Source organism: Zalophus californianus, chromosome X (assembly GCF_009762305.2).
Source record: "Zalophus californianus isolate mZalCal1 chromosome X, mZalCal1.pri.v2, whole genome shotgun sequence".
In the NCBI taxonomy this organism is placed as follows: domain Eukaryota; kingdom Metazoa; phylum Chordata; class Mammalia; order Carnivora; family Otariidae; genus Zalophus; species Zalophus californianus.
The window spans coordinates 73,768,785-73,786,785 of NC_045612.1; the positions used below are offsets into that span (position 1 = coordinate 73,768,785).

Below are 18,001 nucleotides of genomic sequence, written 5' to 3' on the forward strand. Positions count from 1 at the left end.
CATTTTATTTAGCTACAACTTAAAAATATTATAAATTATAATATATAATATAAAACACAAAATTTGTCATACTCTAGATACTGATGTAAAACTAGTTTTCAACTAGTTTGTTTCACTTACATACCGTGGGTGAATTTTTGTACTAAGTTGTTCTCTTTATGTGTGCATAATCTCCTACTGCATGGATGTATATCATTTATATATCTAGTTCCATAATGGCCATATCAGGGGTTTCCAGTTTGGCTACTACAAAAAAATGCTATAGTACACATACTCGTCCATATCTTTGCATTCTTCTGTGATGAAATATATAGCACAAATTCCTAAAAGTAAAACTGTTGGGTCAAGGGGAATATGCATTTAAAATTTTGATATATATTGCCAAATTGCCTTCCAAAGTGTTTACACCGGTTTACATTCCCATAATCGGTCTATGAGGGTTCCTGTTTCTCCTTGTCAACATCAGTTTTTAGAAACATTTTAAGCTTGTCCAATTTGATGAAAATAATATCACCAGCACATAGGCAGGCTAGCATAGAAATTAAGATGAAATCCTGGGGTCCCAGCAGCTAGATTTGATTCCCAGCTCAAACACTTCCAAGTTGTGTGACTTTGGTCGAATTACTTTATCTATTTAAGTTTCAGTTTCTTCATCTGGGGAATAGCAATGATATTCCTAGGTACCTCGGACACAGTAAATGTTAGTATTTATTTACCTTTCAGTATTTAACATTATTAACCTAAAATTCAATGTTGTTTTTGAGAATAGAAAGTAGAGTAACTTAGTGGTCTAATCAAGCTTTTTGAAGATTGAAATGCAAATTCACCCACAATTCATTTTTAGTAAAGTTCTAAAACCAGTTTCCTTCCTGTGGTAATGTTGGTTTAACAATGAGAAAGAGAAAGCATGATTGGCATGTACTGGCCCCTTGCTGCCTTGCCAGAGCATTGCCACTGCACTGTTCCCTTCTTTAGACAACCATCTTGATGTTCATGGTGTGATGTTTCCATTTATAAAGTTGCTAGTATAAAATTACTGCAAATTTGTGGGTAACGGTCCAATTTATATTGCTCTAGAATTATTAAAATGCTTTGTTTTATATCTTAATATTTTACTTTAAGTATAAATACATATCCATTTGCAGTCAGTGACATGTTCTTTACATTTGTCTACTGCTTGTTTTACTGTGAAAAAAGGAAGAGATTTAAAGAAAGAATCATGTGTTTTATCTTGTATTGTTTTACTTTAAGAGAAACTAAAATAAGTTGCTAGCCTCAGTTGTCTGAAGGCTTCCTCATGTCTTATCACCCTCAGAGCCAAAAACCTGTTGGAAAATATCTCAGTTGTTTTATTTTTCTCAAGTTATTCTAGTAATTCTGTTAAAAAAGGAGGTAATGTGCTATGTGATATGAGTAAAAATGACCGCATACAAAACGTTAAACAAATGCCACAGTTATTGAATCACATTTATTTAATTATTAGCTTAGAGTGTAAGATGAACTGCCATGGAAGTCAGAAAGTCTAACTTTTGCCAAAATGAGGAGTGGAAACTTTCACTCATGTTATTAATCAAAACCACTGTTGTAGGAGGAATGTCATGTCTAAACCAGTTTTTAATAGATAAAACCCTATATCAATGACTGGATGACAGGACTGTGGACCCCCTCCAACAAAACCACATGTCGGTACTTGTTTAAAATTAAGATTTCCCAAGAACTTACCTAGGTCTCCTCTCCTTCCATTTTTTGGATTCCTTGTAATTTTCAGGCCTCAATCCATATTATTTGGCCTCAACCCATACCTGAATCCATATTATACTCTCAGACCCTGGGAGAAGGTTTCAAGAAAGTCTTCATTTTCAACAAACACCCTGAGTGATTCTTATGTGAATCAAAGTTCAAGAAACATTAGTTGAACATCATGACTTAGGTTCCACTATTTAGTAAGAGTCCTTAGAAATTTTTGGACAGTTTCTGGCCCTTCAGTAGATCATACTACCTTCTAAGATGTTAGAAAATGGAGTAGGCAAGCAGGCTGTACTGGAATGGTGGGTATTGGTATCTTTCTGGGAGTTTTTTTAATATTTTATTTATTTGTTTATTTTAGAGAGAGAGAGAGAGAGCACATGTGTCTGAGCAGAGAGGGGCAGAAGGAGAAAGAATCTGAAGCAGACTCCGCACTAAAGCCGGGCTCCATCTTATGACAGCAAGATCATGACCTGAGCCAAAACCAAGAGGCAGATGCTTGACAGACTGAGCCACCCAGGCATCCCTTTCTGGGAGTTTCAGTGTAAACAGCCATGCCTTCATCATCCTTAGAATGTCTCTCAGAATTGAAATAGGCTCTGTTTGGATTTTTTTTTTGGAACTGTGGCTAGTTAAGAATCAAAATGGACGCAGAAAATAGCCACAAGGAGACCATCCTCAGATCTTTACCAATAGACAGCTTTGACATAGTCCTGCTGACATGAAAGTGTGATGAAAATGCTAAATTCTAGGAATAAAGAATTTTGGTAGATAGTAAATAACATGGATTAAACAGATTACAATTTTAAAGCTATAAATTGATGGTTTTTTCCACCAAGAAATATCATAAGGGGAGACTTGAAGAGGGAAGTTAAGTGGAGCATTGGATATCTGGATAACTATGGAAAAGGATTTTCCCTTCCTTCAACCATTTGCCACTTATAACTACTAAAATCTTGGCCTAGGCTAGGGAAAGAAACTAGGCCAAGTTTAGTCAAAACAGCAAATGGGCCAGAGCCAAGGCTGGGGCTTGGGAATGGTGCCAACAATAGTATAGGATTTAGGCTAGGCTAGAACTAGGAGCAAGGTTAGCCATGTGGTGGGGCTGGGGGACTGATAGACACTTTGTCTTATGTTCCATGCAGTTCAAGTCTGGAAAATGTAGAAGGTTGGGCATATGGAACATGGGAGCCAGATTTGTCAGCTGTCTTCAAAGAAGTTCACCATAAAACCTTCGTTAATATTAAACCTAGGCTAATTTCAAATTATTTGCTGCAGTTACCAACAAATGACCTTGAATTATTTTTTTCCGTGTTACAGTACTAAGTACACCCAGTCACATAAACAGGATGAAATGGAGATTAGATATTGATGTATTAGACTGGAAGGCATTGTAATGCAATGGCAAGAAAATGGCTGCAGATTCAGACATGGATTTAAATCTCTGGTACATCATTTAATTTCTTGGCCAAGTAGCTTAACTCCTCTGAGTTTTAGTTTCCTCATATGTAAAATGAAGGTGACAACAGAACCTTTCTCACAGAGTTGTCATGTAAAGTAAATGAGAACATTTATGTAAAGTGCCTGGCATAAGAGAAGTCATCAACCCGTGCTGCCCCCTAGCCCTCCACTTACTCTTGCTTCCCCTCTAGTTTCTCTTCTTGTTACTGATACAGCCCAGTTAACTGATGTATCTTTTCTATGTTTTTGTGAAAGAAGAACTATAACATTTTAGAACAAACACCTTTAAGATTTTTTATAAGAAGCAGAAGGGTTATAAAATATTACTTTATATCTTTAAGATAAAAACTCTCTTAAAACACATCTCATAAGTTACTGGAGCTTAAAATGTCATTTGGAAAATTACCTTTCTTTCCAGGCGCCCAGAGCATTAAAAAAAAAAAAAAAAAAACCTTCCTTACATATATATATATTTTTTTCACATGTGGATAAGAGCAAATGATTAACAAGCACTGTATTGAAATATTTTAATGAAGCCATCTTTGATCCCAGATGGGAGAGATGAAGTAGAAGTTGGCATATTAAGTTAATTATGGATATTTGTTTGATTTTCTCAGGGACGTATATTGCCTTTCCTAAAAATCTATGACATATGGTTTCTTTACTTTCCCACTCCTTATATCTTGCAAATTGTGAAATAAATTTTAAATTTACAAGATCATTTAACCCAATGATCTGCTTCATTGGGTTAAAGGGTTATGGCTCTGGTTCCGACATGAGGGACAGACAGATAAGACACATCAAGTTGATAAGCTCCTATCCTGGAGGACCTGAGTTGAACAGTGTTGAGACTTATAGCTGTCCTGCAACTCCACCTTAGAGTAATCCACTAAAATGATTAACTCCTGGGGATTTCAGGTTCTGGTTCTTAAAACCTGAAAGGGAGTCTTGGCCTTGTTATGCTGTGGACTCTGAGTGTACTGAAAGTTGAAAGAAAGCATATTTAACCAGACCACAAACCAGGATATAGTTTCTGTATTAGTTGAAATGTAAATTTCTCTGAGCATGTTTTTGTTTTTGTTTTCCTATAATGATAATGAACAAGGATCAAGTTGTGTTGTTATATAAATAGTAATGTTTTTCTAGGAATATCATTGTAAGCAATCTGACTCTCTCTGCCTCTGATGTTGTTCATCAGACCAAGAACAATGAAAAAGCTTTGGGCTCAACCAACATTTACTGAGGAGTTATTATATGCCAGGTACTTCCACATATATTATCTATAGTTAATCCTTAGAAAAACTTTTGGGGGTGCCTGGGTGGCTCAGTCGTTAAGCGTCTTCCGTCGGCTCAGGTCATGATCCTGGGGTCCTGGGATCGAGCCCCACATCGGGCTCCCTGCTCTGCTGGAAGCCTGCTTCTCCCTCTCCCACTCCCTCTGCCTGTGTTCCCTCTCATGCTGTGTCTTTCTCTGTCAGATAAATAAATAAAATCTAAAAAAAAAAGATTAAAAAAAAACTTCTAAAGAAGATATTATTCCAAAGAGAGTTTACATGACTTACTCAGGTCACTGAGATTCTAAGGGGTGGAGCTAGACCATATTTCAGCTCTGTATTACCAATATTGTTCCAGCTCTGTGTTCTTTCCACAGCATCAGAGCTAACATAAGAGTGACTGCTTAGGAAAGAGATACTGTCCTGCATTAAGACTGTAGAGGTTGGTGTTACCTTTACATACAGGAAATAGGGGAAATGGGATTTGTTTCCCCCAACATTTTTTAAAAACTTTATTTTTAGATCAATTTTAAGGTCACAGCAAAATTGAGAGGGAGGTACAGAGATTTCCCATATACCCTCCACCCCCCCACATGCACAGCTTCCCTTGTTATCAACATCTCCCACCAGAGTGGCACATTTGTTACAGTTAATGAACCTACACTGACACATCATAATTACCCAACGTCCACAGTTTACATTAGGGTTCACTCTTGGTGCTGTACAAATGTATAATGATATGTATCCACCATTGTAGCATCATACATAGTATTTTCACTGCCCTAAAAATCCTGTTTTACTCCACCGATTCATTTCTCTCCCTCCTTTCCATACCCTCTAGCACAACCCATCTTTTTACTGTCTTCATAGTTTTGCCTTTTCCAGAATGTTATAATGTTGGCATCATAAAGTAGGTAGCCTTTTCAGATTGGTTTATTTCACTAATATGCATTTAAGTTTCCTCCATGTCTTTTCTTGTCTTGATAGCTCCTATCTTATTAGCACTGAATGATATTCCATTGTACGGATGTACCACAGCATATTTTTACATTTACCTACAGAAAGACATCTTAGTTCCTTCCTAGGTTTTGATAATTATGAATAAAGCTGAAAGGGGACCAATTTCCAAATCCTCAACTTTCTTTAGTACTACTTCCAAAAAAAACTTATTTGCCTTCTCTCATCTTCTCTTTGCCTTTCCTACTTCCCTTTCCAAGTCTCTAAAAACGAAAGCATACCTTTCAAAGGTCAAAAATCTTACTAAGGTACATTGACTCAGGGTGTAAAAACCCTTGGTGCTAAGCAAGGCAACAATTTCAAAAATTGATGTCCAGGAATTTTCTTTAAGTCAAGGTCCTGTGCTACCCCTTCCCCATCCATCTCACTAAGAGCTGCATTTCCAATAAAGTTTATGTTTTAAGTTTAATAATGATAAATACCATAGGATTTCACTCATATGTGGAATTTAAGAAACAAAACAACCAAGCAAAAGGAAAAAAAAAGAGAGAGGCAAACTAAGAAATGGACTCTTAATTAGAGAGAACAAACTGTTGGTTATCAGAGGGGAGGTGGGTGGGGGGATGGATTAAATAGGTGATAGGGATTAAGGAGTACGCTTGTTGTGATGAGCACTGGGTGTTGTATGGACATTTTGAATCACCATATTGTATACCTGAAACTAATATTATACTGTATGTTAACTAACTGGAATTTACATAAAAACATAAAAAGAGAAAAACCTCTTAATGACCACACTTAGACTTATTCCAGTCAAATAATATCATTAATTGACTCAAATCTTTGATCCGTGGAACAAGATATCCTAGGGATAGCAGCACAATCCTATTACATGGTTCATATTGATATGATGGTTTATGACCTTGATGTTGGATCTCAGGTTACCCTGATTTTGTAATGGCTATTTGAGGCATGTTGTTACAAATAAAGTTTATGAGATCTGAAAAAAATAATAATCACAATATATAAGAGTTTCATGCTGTTTTTATCTATTGTGTTTGCGTAACAATTGCAATTGTAACTGAATCTAGAAGATTTTTTATACTTGGAGGCTATGATCACAAAGAAATAAAAATAATTCAATTTCTATTTATGGACAAATCTTTGTTGTAGAGAAATTCAATATGGTGATCAATAGAAGACTTTCAAGTATAAAAATATATTATGATGGAATATAATTCTATGGGGAGAATGCAATGGATATTTGATTTCAAGGAGAAGAAAGAAACAATGCAAATTTTCTGAAGGTTAAAGGAAAGTTTACACTTTTGTGTTTAATGTTTGATAGTGGGCATCAAATTGCTCTGGTATTTATCATCCAATGAAAATCTTTAAAAGCATAATATAAAAGTTTTATTTTCAGTTGTCAATATGTATAGTATACTGGATATTGTACCTTTTGCAATTATTTAAACATGATGAAAAATTTAGATGTCAACCTAAAAATATGTGAGGGAGTACATAGCTTCTCAAAATTCTTCTAGGGGTTATGTGAATACAAGTTTGAAGATCCCAATCCTTTAGAGTTGTTGTGAGGGTGAGGTATAATGTATGCAAAGCATCTAGGATAATGCTCAATTAATGTAGCTATTATTTGAGGACTGAGTTCTCATTTTAATCCTCTTTCTTCTTTGGTATTTGATCCAGGGCATTTGTTTTCCTCTGCACTTTAGCCTCATTGTCTAGATAAAGGATAAAACAGATGATTGTAAAAACACTTTGGGTATAGGAAATTAGACAAGTAAGAGTGTACCTAACATCAATAATGTCAATGGTAATATTCATAGTGATGAAAACAGGTATAGACTATAAGTCAAGGCATATAGTAGATATGCAGTAAATGCTTGTCAAATTAGTGAATGAATGCTATGAGGAACCTTGCTAGAATGAAAGACCATACACCCATTTATTGGGCACCTTCCCTAGTACCTGCATCGGTGTTTTAAAAGCTCAATTTGGACATTTTCTCATAAAGATGAAAGGAGTAGGCAATAAAATCCTTCCCTGGGACGTGGCTACTCATTAATTTTCTGAAGGTGTTTCTTCACTGGATTCTTTACCAAACTGCAGTAGAGTGTAGTGGTTAGAAGCAGTGCCTCTGGAACCAGCCAGGTTAGGCTCAAGTTCAAACACTGCCACTTAAGTAGCTGTGTGTCTTTGGGCAAGTCATTTAACTTCTCTTCAACTCAGGTATCCTTACATGGGTATAATAAGAATACTAACCTCATAGGATTGTTTTGAGGGTTAGTGAAATGGGTTTAAAGAATTATAGGTTGTGTGGAAGGTGGAAGAATGTTGCCCCCAAATATGTCCATGTCCTAATCCCTGGAACCTGTGAATATATTACTTTATGTGACAAACAAAATAATCGCAGCTGTGATTAAGTTAAGGCTCTTGAGATGGGGAGATTATCCTGAGTTATTTGGTGGGTTCTTATGAGCGAAAGCGGGCAGGAAAGTCAGAGTCAGAGCAATGCAGTGGGAGAAAGACTTGATCAGGCATTACTGGCTTTGAAGAGGAAGGAAGAGGGCTATGAAGCAAGGGATGTGGATAGCTTTTATAAACTGGAAAAGGCAAGGAAGTGGATTCTCCCCTGGAGCCTCCAGAAAAGAACACAGCCTTCTGACATCTTGGTTTTGACCCAGTGAGGTCCATTTCTGATTTCTGACTTCCAGAACTCTTAAGATAATAAATTCATGTTGTTTTAAGTCACCAAGTTTGTGGTAATTTTTTACAGCAGAAATAGGACACCCATACCGGTGGGTTAGCCATTATTACCCTATTTACAACTCCCTTCAGTTCTGGCTTTTCTTGGCTTTCTTCACAAGGCAACGTAATCTAAACCCTTCTCCACAATAAAAATGGATCCTTTTGCCCACGGACACACGATTTTCCACCGCGAAGCTGCTCTTAATCTCAAGGCATCCACCTGTAAGAGTAGCCCCAGTTCTCCTACCTTGGACAATGAACAAGAGGTCTCTTAGCCAAGCTGCAAGACAATTTATAACATCTTCTTCTTAGGTTTTCCACTTACACATGGAAAATCATGTGCTTTAATGAACAACCTATGCAGTGAATTGAATCACAAAAACCATACTCTGAGGTCCTAGTCAGGAAAAAGTGAACTCCTAATTATGGCCTCCCTTCCTTTGGCAGGGGGTTCTGAGCCTAACACTGAGATCCTAGAGTAGGAGTCAACCCTTGAGGTTGTCCAGGTCGAGGGCCCATGGGAATTAGAACACTAGGATCAGGAGAAATGGGCAAGGGAAGGGAAAAGGAAGTTGCTCCCTCAGAGGTTAGCTGGAAAGAGAGTAAGGAAAAAAAAAAAAGCCAATGGGAAGTGAGAGATAGCCTCCCACAACCGACGCCTCCCGGGTTCTCTCGCTCGTTTCGGAAACTTTTCCTCTTAGGCTCCAGCGTGGCGCACCTGCCCCTCGAGGCTGGGCCTGGGGAGCGAGCCTGGGGCAGGCTGGGAAAGTCTTGCTAGGAGAGCCTCCGCCCTGGCTGGGTGGTGGGGAGATCGCAGGGAGGAGTCATGGGGCGAGAAACGGAAAGACTACATCTCCCAGGCCGCCACGCTTTCCAGCAGGAGTCCTAGGGCGCCGACTGCTCCCCAGTTTCCGTAGGCAAGCGCCAGGCTACCGCAGCTATTGTGCGTAGCGATATCGACCTCCTCTTCCCTCTCGGGTGTCTCGGGAGGAAGGCTACGTTTCAATTGCCGCCGGGGCTTAACCCCTCCGACGCCTACCAGGACAGCAGGCCGGCTCCCTTGGACCAGGAAGAACTCTTGGGAGCGAGAACACTCTGGTCACGCAATCCCAGGGTGCGAGGAAGACAGCCGAAGAAGGAGCCCGAGGGCTGGGGCTCGGCACAAAGGTTCGCTGGGGCGGGGCGGCAGCTCTGGCTTTAAGAAGGGGGAGGGGATAGTGCAATCAGGGTTGCCCGCGGAGTTCGGCAAAGGAAATCTTCAGCTAGCTCGGGAACGAGGAGCGAGGAGAGGAGGCTTCCCGTCCCAGCGCCTACCCCAGCCTCCACCCTGGGCGGGCCGAAGTGTCACGTTTGCAGTTGCTCAGGAAGGACTCCCGCTGGTCTCCGGAGGCAGGCTGGGCTGCCTGTCAGGGGAGGCAATGCCTTGGGGGCATGCTGCTTGCTAGGCAGAACCCCTCCGGGGTCGGACTGCGTTAGTTAGCTTTCTGTGTCACCTGAAGCAATTGCCGGCCGCCCGCTTCTGGCACAGACCAGCCAGCTTTGCCCAGGAATCTCCACGGAACAGGTACCTGTCCTCCAAAGGGAGGGAGGCTACGAGTTTCCCAGGCGGGTCCCGCGCTCAGTTCCTCCCATCTGCTCCCCCCTGCTGTGCCGCTGATGCTCTTGGTCTTTGTGTCTTTCCTCTCTCCTTTCAGCCCTCGCCATCAGAACCATGGGGCATCCCCCTCTGGAGTTCAGCGACTGCTACCTGGACAGCCCCGATTTCCGCGAGAGGCTCAAGTGTTACGAGCAGGAGCTGGAGAGAACCAATAAATTCATTAAGGACGTGATCAAAGATGGCAACGCGCTTATCAGCGCAATGAGAAGTAAGTGGAAGGTTTCGATGGATGAGCTGTTTCCCTGAGCTAGTGGCTCTGGCCTTTCAGCTCTTCCACACCGCAGGGGAAAGGGAGGATTCACGGTGCTTCCCAATCCAGTTCTCTGAGGCGAGTGGGTTTCCGAACACTTAGGAAGCGGCGTCAGTTGAAGTGGAAGGTGGTGGCTATAACTAGAACTTTAGTGGCCTTGACTTTGTAAGACTTGATCTGTACCTGTGCCAAGGACCCCCTTGCTCTGCAGCTATCCTTACTTGGCAGATTGGTGTTCTGAAGGGACAATTTGCCTGTACTGTTGGACATGTTTAGTACTCATGACTTGGGTAAGGAGACATTCAAGCTGACCAAGGAACTTGCCCTAGCACCTCCTAAAGAAGAGAGATTTGAAGCCGGCAGCTTGAGTAATGGTTTTGTCCTGGCTTCTGGTTGCTAACGGATGAGGGTCGGGGCAGTAAAAAAAAAAAAAAAAAAAATCTCTGTATCAACCTGTTTTCTAAGGAAAGCACCTTTGCCCCAGTGACTTTTTTCCTTTAAGGTCCTGAGCTATGGTTTTGGTCAGAGTCAGTCTAAGCCCAGAATTATTGGATGGCCTCACGTGCCACTGAATTCTGCTTGGGGGTGAAACTGAGACCTACCTGGTACCTGGCATAAGGAGCCCAACCCCCAGGGAGCATACTTCAGGGCCAGTGGTCTGAAGGAACCTCATCTAGCTTGGCTTTCCCAGTGGTCACAGCTGGCAGCTGTGGGACCCTACCCCCCCTTCCCCACTGTGTGGAGTTTTTATTTCTGCTAGTTGGCAGAAGGCTTGGAGTAAGAGAAAGAATAATAAATATTCCCAACAAGAGTGCAGGCAAGCCAGCCCTTTGTGCCAAAGTATATATACCCAGAAGAATGGAGGATAGCAATTGGGTGGAGTGATAATTTTTTCTCTTCTTGGCTGAAAAGTGGTTGCAAAAAGTAAAGTCACTGGTCAGAGTCACTGGTAAATATGTCCCGTCTGCTTATAACTGTGTTCTGAATGGGTTTATCCCTGAAAAACTGTGTCCAGAGTCCAGTGTGGGGACCTTCTCAAGGCAGATGGAACCGATGAAGAGCAGGGAGAAAGGCTTGGGGGTGCGGTGGTAACAGCTACCAGCTGGTATTTTTGTGCAGCTCTTTTGATTTGCTCCTGGGAATCTGTGCTTTCACTGCCAGTGTTGTCTGCTCACTTTGGTGAGAGTATATCAATTGCCCAAGTTCCTGCTGGTCATTTGATTGAGTTTGATTATTTAATTTTTTTGTCGTATTGTGGTCTAAACAAGAGCACACTCTTGGAAGCACCTTAAAGATGGGGTATTTGAAATGCTGATCCTTAGAGGCGTATAGGCTAGGCTTTGGGGTGTGTTGCCACTTAATAGAATTCATTGAGGGGTTAAAGATATGCAGGCTATGCCACAAAAGTAGTTAGAAAGATTGAGGGTTCATTGAAAGGAAAAGGGGAGAATGTTTGGATTTTTTAAAATTTTTACTTATTATGATAAACTGCTTGGTGTAGTATCTACAGTCAAATGTAGCTCATCATAAGCCCCAGGAAGGGAATGGTTTTGTGAAGTGTATGGTAAGCTGAAATTGTTTGTGCTAAAAAGTGACCAGATACAGAGAGATTAAGATTAACATTAACATTTGAGGAAGGACAGATTTTTGTATGCTAGGGGCAAGTAGTGGTTCTTACTCTTTCCTTCTTCTCTGAGACTGAGACTGGTAAGAGTCAACAGTTAAGCAGGCCTAAACCTTTGCAGATGGGTGGAAGATCCAAGAAATAATTTGGCCCGTGGGGTTTCTTGATATTCAGGGTGGTTTTCTGTTTCCGAATATACATAGAAAGCCAAAATAGGGCAGGGAGGAAATAAAACCCAGCAGCTAACCCACACTCCATTTCTTTCCTTTGAGTTGCATGATTCTAAAAACATGATTTAGATAGAGGCAAAGGCGGGATGTTTCCCACTGTCTTGACCACAGTAATGTTTATACTCCCACTCTACTTCCTCACAGTGTGCTAGCTTTTTGAGAGTAAATTGGGAAGCAAAGCAAAGGTATGCTTTTTCTTTGTGTGGAGGAAACAGGAAAAGAGAACGCTGGAACTGGAGTTAGAAGACGTGGCTTCGCCATCTTGGGATAAGATGGCGCAGATTGCTGACTTCATCTGTTAAATAGGGGTGATTATACCCACCTCACAGGGTTGTTGTGAGACTCAAAGGAGTTAATGGATTATGAAAGTGCTTTTTGAATGGAAACAGCTAAACATAGAAAGTTGTTGATAATATGTCTTTAGGCTAATAATGTATCTGCTGGTGAGTGTGTATTTTTCAGTAGGTTTCTGAAGGGAAATGAATAAACAGAAGTAGTTGGAAACATAATTTTTGCTGTCATCTTATTGGAAAATGTCACTCCCTACATTGGCATGTCTCAGCGATTAATTTTGTATTCATGTGTGGGGATTCATTTTGGCATTTGGCGCCTGGCATTAACATCAGAAAGAATGACTGACACCTTTCCATTTACCTCACTAAACTGACTAGCAAATCAAATGGCTAGTGTTTCTAGGAACCAATGAAACTTGGTGCATTGTGCTGCAAAAACTAGCTGCAGTTTTTGTTAAAGTTGCTAGCCTAGGTGGAACTGGATTTCTACATTTATCCTGCTTGTGTCTGATTTTGTACAGAGCTCCAGATAAGGTTTAAGTCACAACTTTGTGTCATGATTTAGTCATTAAACATAGGTCCCTTTTGAGTGTTTAGATTTACTTACATCTGTACTCAGAGGTAATTGATGTTATGAACAATACTCAACATGTCTCCCTTGGGGAAGTAGTTGATTTCCCCCCTTTAAATGTGATTTATTTATAATCGTTGGGGTACAAGATGATGCTTATAATTTAAACTAGTGGAAAATAAAAACACCATGACTCTGAAAGGTGAACATATTGCCTGCTTTTCTGTTTGTCCTTTGTTTTTATGTTGGCAGTTTTGGTCCCTGGTGGTGTTTGAATATTTTCTAGGCACTCAGGCTAGGAATTATTCAGAAGAAGTGACGTGGCTCCTGCTTATATCACAAGGCAACATGATACACCTAATAAATGATATATATAGTTCAGTGAACACATACCATTCATTCAGTAAATACTTGTACACATACTATAATCAAGCCTGTCCTCAGGGCTGTCACAGATGTGGCAGGCTTAGTCATACATGGATCCTGCCCTCAGAGAGTTCCTAGATTAGTAGGAGAGAAAAGACATGGGTAGAGATCACTATCATGTAAGGCAGTAGATATGGATCAGAGCCATAAGAATGAAACGGGTGGGTATCAGGGCACATGACACCAGCAGGAGAGCTCATTTCTTGGTGGGAAGGCAAGGAAAAGGAAAGGAGGAAATAGCATTGTATTTGACAGAAATCATACTTACTGCTTGTTAACTGTTCCCAGTGCCAGGCATTAAAATATTGTAACAGCCTTATGAGGTAAGGATTATTCCCACTGTATAGATGAGAAAACTGAAGTTCAGAGGTGCTGAGTAACTTTCTCAACAAATAAGGGCGAGAGTGTGAATTAGAACCCAGACCTGACTCTAAAGGCCCTGCTTACTTTACTGTGTTGCACTGTATTCGGGACGAGGCATTTCATGTAGTAGGAATGACCTAGAAGATGTAAAGGGACAGCAGGTAATTCAAGTTATCTGCAATGGATAGGTTGCAGGAAGGACATTTTGGGAGATGAGGTTGGACTGGAAGGTTGAGGCCTTAATTGTGCAGGGACCTGTTAAATACTTCAGATTTTTCTTCATAGATAGAGGGAATATTAAAAATGTTTTTCGTTAGGAGAGAGGCATGGTGGCAACTGCCTTCGGCTCAGGTCATGATCCTAGGGTCCTGGGATCGAGCCCCACATCGGGTTCCCTGCTCGGCCGGGGGCCTGCTTCTCCCTCTCCCACTCCCCCTGCTTGTGTTTCCTCTCTCGCTGTGTCTCTCTCTGTCAAATAAATAAATAAAATCTTTAAAAAATTTTTCATATGTCACAAAATATTCTTCTGCTTTAGAATTTTTCAACTGTTTAAAAACATAAAAACCATTCTCACCTCAGCTAGGGGAGGGAGGCATGCCAAAATAGGCAGCAAGTTGGGTTTGTCTGTCTGGTAGTAGTTGGCAGACCTCTGATATAACTAGTCAACCTAAAAAAACCGAAATGGATTTTTATTGGCGAGGCAATGAAAATAGCTAATGGTAGAATATACTGCCATATTTCACATTTCCATCAACTAGGTTTCCTTTGGTGTGCTATTAATTATGCCTAATCCGGATTCAGGGATCACAGGCTCAAGTGCTGTCAGAGACCAAGGAGAAAACGGAAAAGTATAAAGCTGTTGGAAATGGGTTAATAGGGCTGGAAAGATTGGGGCAAAATATAGCAGCCTCACCCCATTCAAATGGCCTTCTTTTTTTTTTTTAATGTGCTAACTAAATAAAATACATTCAGAGCCTATATTTAATCAGGTTGCAACTCCTGAGCTAGATGATCTAACTCTATTAGTCTATGAGTCTTGAATGCTTATGTGCTAGGGAAATGAAAGGCAACAGTCTTCAGATCGAGATTTCTCTGGGGAAGCACTACAGGGCACTGTTTCCATATGAGCAGAGACAGAATGATAGTATAATGGGGAACAATCCCTAGACATAACGATTAGATACCTGGGTATGGTTCTGTTACTAATGGGATCTGTGACCTTTGTAAGTCATTTTTTTGGGGCCCCAGGTCTGCAGCTTTATAAAGGTAGGGGCTGGGCAGGAGATCTGTAAGCTCACTTTCAGCTCTAACATTCCATGGCTTTGTTTTTTTGTATTGCATATTGTAGTTTACTCATTTGGGAAAGAAATGACTAACCCAATTATAGGAACTTATTTTATGCCTACATAAATTTTCACATTATTTTAGTGTACATGTCAGTATTTAGTTAAATAGAAACATTTAAACAAAAATTTTAGTCTTTCAAAAACCAAGGATAACATACATTATGTATGTTTGTATATATAAAGCAGATGTCAGGAAAAAAGAATTATATCACTAAGCCTATACATATACATGTATAGTCACACATACATAGGTTGTCTGGGACTAATGAAAACCTTTGTTTTAAAAGAATACAAAAGAGGGGTGCCTGGCTGGCTTAGTAGAGCATGCGGCTCTCAATCTTGGGGTCATGAGTTTGAGCCCCATGTTAGGTGTACAGATTACTTACGTAAATAAACTTAAAAACATTAAAAAAATAAAAATATAAAAGATGCATTCTGTACTAAAAATGTACATGAAGTTGATAAAGTAGAAATCATATAATTTGTATAGCTTTTATAACCCAGTCTTAAATTCTTTAAAAATGCCACTTTCTTATATTCTATCCTTTTTTTCCCTAAAGATTTTATTTATTTGACAGAGAGAGACACAGCGAGAGAGGGAACACAAGCAGGGGGAGTGGGCGAGGGAGAAGCAGGCTTCTGCGGAGCAGGGAGCCCGATGCGGGGCTCGATCCCAGAACTCTGGGATTATGACCTGAGCCGAAGGCAGACGCTTAACGACTGAGCCACCCAGGTGCCCCTATTCTATACTTTTTTAAAGACAAGAGTTTTAGATATTTACATTAAGGTGACCTTTTGGGGTATCTGTTCACCTCTTGCTTTGGCAACTGGGGCACCTGTCTGGTAAGTGTTTTCTTGGAAGGACGGATTGATTCCTTCTGTGAGGCAAATTTGATCTTGAATATCAATGGGAACCTGGTTGCTAGTTCCAACTCTGTCACTAGCTTGCTGTGTGACATTGAATGAGTCGTTAGCTTTGTGAGCCCGAGTTTTCCCATTTGTAAAATTAGAGTTTTGGTCAGTAAGCCTTAGCGTTCCTCCCGGCTTTATCATTCTCTGTTTTCTGGGCTGCAACTGTCTTGCTCATAGCCAAGCAGCCTAAATTGATTCTGTTATAAACTTTAGAGCCAATTCACCTTTACTCTGGAAGAGTAGGCAAGGGGAAAATCAAACTGATATGTCCAGCATAAGTACATGACTTGAATCGTGCTAACTTATCTGATTATCTTCTTGATGAATGCTTCCTGAAAGGTGTCACCCTGATGGCCTTTCATTCTGTCCAGAATAGCTCTCTAGTGAGAGAACCCAAGGCTTTTAATTCCTTCGGGGTGGGTATAGTGTCATGGTGTGCAGGGAGGAGTTGGTGATGTAATATACATTCTCAGCAGATATCCTGTCATTATCTTGGTGATATTTAATTAGTGCCTTAGAACACATGGGGTTATTTTAGATATTCTCTGAAGTCAGATCAATGTAATGAGTATGTCATGTGGTACTGTTGTTAGTAAGTGTTAACCAGTGTCGAATGGAATTTGGTGGGGGCATTACTGCCATGTTCGTTGAAGGCCCTCAGGAAACCAGATTCCAAAGTCTAAAGTAGTTGGACTAGTAGTGCTGTAGGGACTTGGGAGGAAAAGGGAACCAAACCAGCCTTTCAGTGTGACCATTTATAAGAAGTTTTTTGTTGGGGCGGAATGGGGGATGGTGTTGGGATCGGGTAGGGAATGTTGTGGCTTGACCTGCTTGTTAAGAGCAGTTTTTCAGAGTTAATAGTGATGAAGGGAAGTTACTTTTTAGCTTAATTTTTATAGCCTCACTTGTTAAAGCATAGCCGCAGTCTTGTTTATTCTGGCATCTGTTTCTCTAATCATTTACTATAGGAATTTTCTAAAGCCCATGAAGATCTAGAAGGAAATATGGTTTTCCAGGGGAGTACCCTTGAAATCTTGAGCTGAGTTTTTTTGCTGGTGGGGTAGAGAGCCCACATGATGCTTTATTGGACTCGCATCAAGTGCTAAAGCCTTGCACAATGTGAAGGCATTTCAATTTAATTCAACATGGATTTGCTAAGCACTTGTATGTGTCAGGTACTATCCTGGAAATGGGGTGAATAAGGCTGCTATGGGCTCTCCCTCTTGGAGCATACATAAAACATCTGATTGCTCATTTAAATAATTTAATTACAATTGTGAGAATAGCAGTGAAAAGTTCAGGGTATGATGTATATTCTATCACATGTTACAAGGAGGATCTTTGTGGGGGAGAAAAGGGAGTTAGACTATGGGGATGTAACTGTCCATAGGAAAAAGAATGAACTGAAAAAGGAAGAGTTCCTAAGTCAAAGCTACCTGTCTTACTATCCTTCCCTTTGTAGTTAATGGTCCTGGCTAATGGTAGTTAATAGATACTTCAAGTGAGTGGAAATTTTCTCAGAAACAGACAGGGTATAGTACATTTCATGGGGTCTTCAGGGAAAATCTATAGTACCTACTGTCTCCTTTTATAACTATATTACAATTTTTTTTGATCAGTAACACATGAGCATGGTACAAAATTCAAAAGGTACAAAAGGCTAAACCTTCTGCCTCCTCTTATGTCCCACTTCCCGGGTTCTCCACCATAGCAGCAACAACAGGTAGCTGTTTGTTTATTCTTTAAAAAGACTTTACCCCATTGCTTCTTTTAACTTCTGTTTCATCTGAAAAGATGTAGAACCTTTGTAGCAGCAGGGTTTGTGGCATTTTAACTTAACCTGCCTCCTTTTCCCTTCTCCATAGTTTTGGGGTAACCTTGAAAACCAACAGCCTCATAACCACATTAGCTGTGGAAACCAGCCCTTTTAGCATCTGAGGGGGAAGACTGGGTTTGTAGCTCCTCAAGAACTCACATACCCAGAGTCTTGTCACTATTTAACCTGTCTCAAAGCTACCTAGAAAAGCCCACTTATAGGACTTCTCTTTTTTTCACCTGACTTAGGGCTAGCTCAGTGGAAAAGTTCTATCCCTAGGGTGTTTAACATTACAGCTGCATGAGA

General features: G+C 40.4%; 1 protein-coding gene across 6 annotated transcripts in view; it reads left to right on the plus strand.

Moving 5' to 3' along the window:
- The first annotated feature begins 9,046 nt into the window (after positions 1-9,046).
- OPHN1 (oligophrenin 1) overlaps positions 9,047-18,001 on the plus strand; it is a 499,922-nt gene continuing 490,967 nt past the window's right edge. For 3 of the 6 annotated variants that reach the window (XM_027608515.1, XM_027608517.1, XM_027608512.1), the window contains exons 1-2: positions 9,047-9,374; positions 9,902-10,072. In XM_027608515.1, coding sequence (XP_027464316.1) covers positions 9,919-10,072 — 154 coding nt within the window. In that variant the 5' untranslated portion in view covers positions 9,047-9,374; positions 9,902-9,918. Of the gene's footprint in view, positions 9,375-9,402; positions 9,772-9,901; positions 10,073-18,001 lie in introns of those variants that run through there. The other 3 variants (XM_027608513.1, XM_027608511.1, XM_027608514.1) reach the window with 2 other exon arrangements.